The sequence below is a fragment of the Triturus cristatus genome, chromosome 5_1, assembly GCF_964204655.1.
Source record: "Triturus cristatus chromosome 5_1, aTriCri1.1, whole genome shotgun sequence".
NCBI lineage: Eukaryota > Metazoa > Chordata > Amphibia > Caudata > Salamandridae > Triturus > Triturus cristatus.
The window spans coordinates 572,029,396-572,037,396 of record NC_140587.1 but is presented as its reverse complement, the minus strand read 5'-3'; the positions used below and the strand labels follow the sequence as shown (position 1 = coordinate 572,037,396).

At 48.1% G+C, this 8,001-nt stretch overlaps 1 protein-coding gene across 2 annotated transcripts in view; it reads left to right on the top strand.

The window, feature by feature from the left end:
• The first annotated feature begins 340 nt into the window (after positions 1–340).
• Positions 341–8,001, top strand: part of C5_1H8orf34 (chromosome 5_1 C8orf34 homolog) — a 1,018,772-nt gene continuing 1,011,111 nt past the window's right edge. Inside the window, exon 1 of one of the 2 annotated variants that reach the window (XM_085605488.1) lies at positions 341–920. In XM_085605488.1, coding sequence (XP_085461614.1) covers positions 852–920 — 69 coding nt within the window. In that variant the 5' untranslated portion in view covers positions 341–851. The remainder of the gene's footprint in view (positions 921–8,001) is intronic. The other variant, XM_085605487.1, reaches the window with a different exon arrangement.

The window sequence follows — 8,001 nt, the reverse complement described above, 5'->3', positions numbered from 1 at the left end:
TTGGTCAGATAACCTGCTGCTCTGGTACTCCTGTTTGTTTCAATGCCAAAGAGCAGCTCGGGGTGCACAAGGGTGAACTCCTCCCAGCAAAATACAAAGTAAAAAAAAAACGCGTGGCAAGTCAAAAAGCGCGGCGGTGTCAATCCCATGTGTCATTGGAAATGAATGTGTCCGGCTGGCTATTTGCAAGAATGAAAGAGCAGCCATTGTCCGTGTCTAGGTCTTCCTAAAGGTAAACCCATCCTTCCGCCAGAGGGGCAGGTGCCAGCTGCACACACTTCAGAGACCAGGGCAGAGCTTGAGCGACAGGTCCAGCTTTCCTGGCCCGCCTTCTCGCTGCATTATACATAGCTCCTAGAAAGAACACCTTCCTCTCGTAGCAGCAGGGTAGTACCTGAGCGGACCTGGGGACCCAGCAAAGCTGTCGCCCAATTGAGAGAGGCTGCGGTGCGCGGCCGGGGTAGCTGCTCGCCCGGAGATCACCAATCAGGAAGTGTCCTGCAGCCCAGCGCGAGCTCCACCGGCGGGGCCGCGGCTGCTTGAGAGCGGTGTCAGAGCCGCCGGGGGAAGCCCGGGCTGTTGTTATTTCTGTAACCAAGGAGTCCGGAGCGAGCACAGCACGCCGCGCCGGATCTCGCACCATGCACAGCCCGCGCTGCCTGCCGAGGGAGATCGCGGAGTGAGCCGAGTGGAGGCCACCATCATGGAGAGATATTAGCTCCAGCCCTATTACATTTTGGGATAATCCCCGGAATCAGTGGCCCCTGTTGGCGCGTGGAACAGAGCTCGCAGCCCCCGCCGCTTCGGCCGAGGAGCCCGGTCTCTCGACAGGTGTCTGAGCGGAGCTTCCGATGGCTTCTCAGCAGCAGACCCGCATCCAAGGCTACCTGGAGAAGAACAAGATCGGAGCCCTGCTGGAGGTAAGCCGGGGCGGGCTCGCCTCCACCTGTGCCCTCCGCCTGGGATCTACGGCGGCCCATGGGCTGACGCTGCCCCGGGGTGCAGGAAGCCGTCAGAGCGCGCGTGGGATGGATGGGGATACCCCAGTTCATACCTGCCGCCCGGTGCGCTGCCCGGCTGCTACTGCACTCTCTGGTTGGAAGTTGCTGGGGTTCTCAGGTGTGAGGTGTCTATTGTGGGCGTTGTGTTTTACCCCCTGTGCTTCTGTGAAGCGTTCACTGCCAATGTTCAGGAGTTGATCGTAGCTCCGCGCCAGTAGCCAGGTGACCGGCCGGGGCTGGGGCCATGCAGGTGAGATGGCCCTGCATCCGGGGCTGGCAGCGCGGCGGCACAGATATCAACGCGGCCTCACTCAGCTGCGCACCGGCGGACACATAGCCCCCTTGGCTCTGCGCATTTGAGTACGATGTCCCGAGGCAGCGGCAGGAATTAGTAGCCTTTCTGGCGGGGCAGCCCTTAGGGGCTCGGGTGGTTCCCGCAGGAATGCTGGTACCTCGAGAGGGAGTCCTCCCCCAGCACTGCTTGGGAAGCCCAGACCACGGCTGTCCCGTGCAGGGCTGTCCTACGCTAGCTTTTGACGGAGGGCTATTCTTTTATGCGAACGTCAGCACATGTATATCCACTTTACTGTATTATTCATTAGTTTGTTACAAACCTTCAAAGGACATTTTGAATAGGTCAACAGGGTCGTGTCCCATGATGTATCCTAAAAGGGTGTCAGTGTGCGCCTAGGTCTAATAGGCATTCTTAAAAACACACTGGACAATGTTATGGTTATAGAGGTTCCCAAACCAACAAGATGTTTCATTTATTTGGAATTTCCCTGAGTCCAGCGTCAGTCCTTTGAATTTTGGTACTTGTAGTTCTGTGTTTAAAATGCAACGAACAACTCTACAAGTAATATCATACTTACAGGTCTGGGCAAACCTTTCACACCAGAACCGGGACAAACGTGGCATATTCATGACTTATGTGAAATACACGGTGTTTCTCTCCATGGCTTTTCGAAGAGCCTCTTTTTGTGTAACTTGGTGTATGGGCGTCGATTCTTCATCCAGGTGAAATATTGATCTGCTTTTGATGTCGCTCAATCACGGAGAGGCGCACGTTTCATACCTGAAACACATATTTCTTCAAAATGTTGTAAATAAATTAAAGACACCACCGAATGGATGCTTCTGAGCTTAGATCATGAACGTGCTTGAAGTCTGTGGCACTGTCTAGATTTACTTGTGACAGCTGCCCCTTCGAATATTAATATAATCACTCTTTCGTTTTTCTGTCAGCAATTCCAGTGTGGGGCTTTATTCCGTTAGAAACACCATGCTGTAATAATGTCACCGAGTTTGGTAGGTGCGGTGACAGCCCTTGCTTTTGAGTTTACCATTAAAGGCAGTGCTAACATGTTCAGTGGTAATACAGCTCCTGTCTTGCTGAATGAAGGCTTCTTTGCATATGTTTCCACTGTGAGCTTACCTTGTGCAACCGAAGTGGCAGTTTGTTGAACCAATGTAGTTAACAGTGGCATGATATGTGGCCAGCACGTCATAGCAAATTATATTGTGCCTTCAGTGTGCCATATTGTTGGTGGTCAGTGCATAACTTGGATCACGTGAAGGGAGTTGGCTCCTTCTAGGAGAAACCCATTTTCTTAAAAGGAACTCTCACTCACTGAATGCTTATTCAGTGACATGCTTGATCATCAACTTCTTCCCGATTCTCCGAGGAATGGGACGTGCTACAACCTTTTTCCCTATAAGGGAGTACGTTTCAAGTCAAAGGGTGTGGGATTTGTATAACGTGATGGTTAAAATTGCCTATGCAGTGCCCATATCGATGCCTATTTTGGTGTCTGTTTGGCAAGATTAAAAACTGAGGAAGATGGGTTAAATGGAGTTATTATCACTTCTGAGCCCTAAATACGATGATCATATTTTGACTATCCCTTTATATAGATCCCACACCATTTGCCTTAAAAAGTGCTCCCTTGTAAGGAAAAAGCTGTCCCTTGTAAGGTAAAAGCATGTCACTGAGTAAGATTCAGTGAGGGAGAGTTCCTTTTAAGGAAAAGGGGTTTCTCCTAGAACGAGTGGGCTTCCTTCTCATGGTCAAAGGTTGACTCTCTTTTGATTGCTACATTGTATACTGGAGGGTGAGTCTCAACCTCCTGTTTCCCCCTTTCTTCCCTCTCTTGATCTTTATATGGTAGTTGCATACTAACAGCTAATGGACACCTCTGTTGCAGTATGGTGTATGGTGCTGTTTCCCTCTCCCTGCTCAGTGATAATCTAAAGTGCTTTAGAAGATGGAGACCCTGATCGCAACATCCAATCTTTCCTAAAGTATTTCTTTGGGGCCCAACAGTGTTTTGGGGAACAATAGATGTGAAGTCTCATTAAATATTTTATTGATCCGAGTCAATGGTTGTTATGTAAAAAGGCAATCAATATGTCATACAGCAGTGGAATAATGTTAATGTAATTCAGAAAAGTGCCTGGCAATGTGGTGCTCAGTGCCAAGTGTGCGGGGTATGGTATAAAAATATCCCTTGCTCTTTTCAGCAGTTACAGAAAGAACTCGTCAGTTGATACTAAATATAGTTCTTAGGTATTACATTTCCTTATGCAGGAAATGCCATAAAGATGCCAATCGTCAATCTGTGTGTCTAGAAGATGTTGCTGCTTCAGCCGTTTTAGTTTGTTTTACAAGTTCTTCGTCTGGGCAAAATATAATTCATCGGTTTGATACAAGTACTCACCTACTGATGAGAGATCCTTCAGGACAATGGGGGATGCTAAAAGAGCAGCTCCAGTCATTACACATTTTTAAAACAAGCATTGGCATAGCCAATAGGTCTCGCCTTTGGGACCTTATAAGTGTTTAGCCATGCAACAGTTGCATAACTAAATACTTATAAGGTCCCAAAAGCGAGTCCTATTGGCTATGCCAATGAAAGTGATCGCAATCGCGAACACGATCAAACATCAAAGCGGCCGAAAGTGAAAGTAATTGCGGTAATGCGCGGCGCGCGCGCCCGCGCACATGCACTGTAGCTCTAGGCTGGCCTGGTAGCACTTTTTGGAGCCCTCTCAATAAGTCTCACCAGACCAGCGCACGCACTGGGTCAGGCGAGACCTAAAAAGGGGCTGGGAGACCAGCAGAAGAATTGCTAGACTTGAATATTTCGAATTGAAATGAATCTAAGTGACAGCCGTTAGTGTCACACTTGGGGCATGTCCGTGGCCTAACGATAATTGAGGGGGCCCTCCTGCAAGGTACGTGGAGGGGCCCCCTCCGGACTCTATCAGCAGCTCTCCGGCTGAAGTGGTGTGCTGAGGGTGCCCCCTAGAGCTTGGGGCCCCCCCGCACTGCAGGGGCTGCGGGGGCCTGTGTTACGCCCCTGGGGCATGTCAAAACATGTAATGGGTACTCCCATAGTTCCACCCAGATGTAAGGTGGCTTCTGATACCAGGTCCTCCAAGTCAAAGCTTTGTGTTGGGGTACTGGGAAAGAACCTACGGTTAAGCATTGCTGAGTGGAGTAGCGGGCTCCAGGTCAGCCTAAACTGGCCCAACAGTTGTGGACCAGCATCTGTCCTAAGCAATTGTTGTCCGTTCAGGGCAGCATTGGAGATTAGAGTAGAGACAAGGCTAGAAGATGAACAGAAGAGTTTGATTGTCTCGGCCAGGGATAGCCAATCATGGAGAGCTATCAGTGGCACTCCTGTTGGTATAGGCGTCCTTCATTACAAAGTATAAGCAGTAGCCGAACGAAAGTTAGAGGTAGCCGAAAGAAGGTCAAAGAGGCATACAAAGTGCAGTGCACGTACAAGCAGCACCTTTGCTTCAAGGAGAACAATTTAAATGATATATCAAGACACTGGTATAGTAAGCAAGAGACGTACGCCAACAGTTGATGTGTGATTTCTACCCTAGCTCCCATCTGGATATTAGAGATTTTGTCTCCAACCTTGATATTTTCACTCAAATAACATTTTCCTCTGCAGAAAATGTTATGTATTCTTTTCGCTTTCAACAGCCTCGTTTTGAATGTTAACACACAAGTGCAAAAACGAAGGTCTGAATCACTGTGCATTTGCTATGGATGGGCACTGACGTAAATGTTCCAGTGTATTCACTGCAGGCATCTAACTGAAAAGAATTAGCAAGGCCATGGTAATGATTCTGAATTTCCATGAATGGGCAACGCTGCAGGCTTCTATTGTGGGGCCCAGGTGTGCTGGTTCATTAGGAACAATGTGCATTATTTTGGCGGCCAGATTTAGAAACCTTTTTTGCAGTATTTTAATGGCTACCTGGGATGCTGCTGTGCAGTTCATGCTTTGGTTCGGCCTTCGTACTCTCAGAATGGAATTATTGAAGTTGAGTGTAGTATTCAAAAACTGGATTAATTGAAATACATAACACCCATTTCTTTCTTCACAGATGGAATGTATTGACTTACTACAGGTTATGTTTCTATTTGCAATCTCTACTTGGCCATTCTTCTGTACTCATACTGCACTCACTTTAGGAATCTCACCACATGCAGTGGAATTGCTACATATTTTAAGAATCATCCTTTAATGGATGAGCTAGAGATGCATTCTTGCCTTTCCTTGCACATTTTGTTATGTACGAACTTCCTGGTATGGTTTGATGCATGATGATGTCATGAAGTCTGAATCTTTGCCTGTGAGCTGTTGGCACCACAGCATGGCCCTGGATTGGTGCATCGACTCCAGGTAGACAGCTTTCCGTCAAACTCCATTCACTATTGCAGAAGTTCCGATTTGATCGTTGCACATAATTTCCACTCTCAATCTACTTCCACAAGTCTGTAGCAAACTGTAAACCCTACCAAAACCATAATAGGCGTGCACTTCATGCTCGTCTCATGAAGTTTGAGACAATCAAAATGGCAGCTCCCTTGGCTCAACCACATAGTCTGTGCATATGACGTCTAGTCAATCCACCCAGTAGCAGATAAGAAGAGATATTGTGCCTTAGGTCGCCAAAATAATTAAAAATACAAAAAATGAACAAACGAGGTGAAAAGGTGGGAGATGTTATGTTCTGTTATGTTATCAGGAACTTGTAAGAGCGCACGGTCACCGAGAGGTTTCATGGCGCTAGACTTGCGTAATGTTGGCAGCGTGAGGACCTATGCATAAGCTTGCTCAAATAACCAAGTTTTGAGTACCTTTCTGAAACCTAACAGATTATCGCAACTCCTGATTGCTAGAGGTAGAGTGTTCCAGAAATTAGGGGCGAGGTAGGAGAACCTGCAGCCACCTTGACATTTGCGCTTGAAGAGGGGGAGAGTTAGTAGGTAGAGATGGGCAGAGCGCAAGTTACGCCGTGGGATATGTTTAGAAATCATGCAGCTGATGAATTTAGGACTCCTGCAATGCAGGGCTTTGAAGATCAGACAGCCTGTCTTAAATGCTGTACGTTGGGCAATTGGGAGCCAGTGAAGTTTAGATAGCCAAGGTCTAGCGGATTGCCAGTTAGGTTGTTTAAAGATTAATCTTGCGGCCTGGTTCTGCACCAGTTGGAGACGGCTAAGTAGGAACAGGGGCAGGCCAAGATAAATGGAATTAGAGAAGTCGAGATGTGAGAGGACCAAGGCGATAAGTGCTGAGTGAGATAGCAGGTGAGCGATCTTACGAATTTTACACAGTTGGAGGAAACAAGAAGAGACCACTGCACGACTTGTCCTTTAAGTGACAGGTCAGAGTTAATGGTAACCCCCAGACTCTTCACGGCAGATGAAGGGTTGGGGGGGGCGCCTAGTTCGGTAGGCCAGTAATGGTGGCCCCACAGGGTCTCGCTCTTTCCAGGCAAAACTAGTTCCGTCTTGCCCGGGTTCAGTTTGAGGTGATTGAGGTCCATCCAGCGCTGGATGTGAAGCATGGTGGCTTGAAATTCAGCGGCCGAGTCGGCGGAGTCCAAGGTGAATACCAGCTGAAGATCGTCAGCATAGTTAAAGGTCGTTACCTTTCTATCTTTTAGTGAGTGGATCAGAGGTTTTAGATAGAGGTTGAAGAGGAGTGGAGACAGGGACGAGCCCCGAGGCACCCCGCAAGTGGTGGTGAGCTTGGAGGCGGTAAAAGGACCGAGAGGGACCGCCTGTGTCCTGTCTTCGAGAAAGGACTTTATCCAATTAAATGCAGGGCCCTGTATGCCGGAGTGCGTGACACGGTCCATCAAGATTTTGTGATCGACCGTGTCGAAAGCGGCCGACAGATCTAGGAGCACCAGGGCCTGAGGGATATTCTTATCTGAGTTAGCTCTCAGGGTGTCTAGTGCTGCAAGGATCACCGACTCCGTGGAATGAGCAGGCCGAAAGCCTGCTTGGCGAGGCTCTAGGTAGTCCGATTGTTCGATAAAGCCAGAAAGGCAGCCTGCAACATGGGTTTCTAAGATTTTAGCCAGGAAAGGCAGGAGAGAGATAGGGCGATAGTTCAAAAGATGTGAAGGATCAGCCCCTGGCTTTTTCAACAGAGGGACCACTATAGCGTTCTTAAAGGCTGTAGGGACCGAGCCTTGCGCTAGAGATTGATTCCGGAAGGGAAGCACATGCTGAGAGAGGTTAGCGAGGGCAAGTCTCATAACCTGGCGGGGGCAGCAATCATTTGGGGATCCAGATTTGACACAGGTCATTAGTTCCGAAAATATCAGGGGGCAGATGATCGGAAAGTGAGATAGAGTTGCAGAGTTAGTAGGCCAGCTGGCCAAGGGTTCTATATGAGTACTAGTAGAGATGCTAGCTTTGATGGTGGAGATTTTATCCCGGAAATAATTATTAAGGGAGTTACATAGCTCTTGAGTAGGAGACTGACTGGGAGGTGTTCTCTCAGAGTTACAGAGGTCGTTTACTATCATAAAAATTTCTTTAGACTAATTCTGAGCGTTGAGAATTCTGGCTGAGAAATAGGCCGCCTTTGTTTCTAGTATTACTTTTTTATACTCTTTACGAGCCTGTTCAAACTGCTGTTTATCTTCTGTAGAGTATCTGGACCTCCATTTCCTCTCTTTT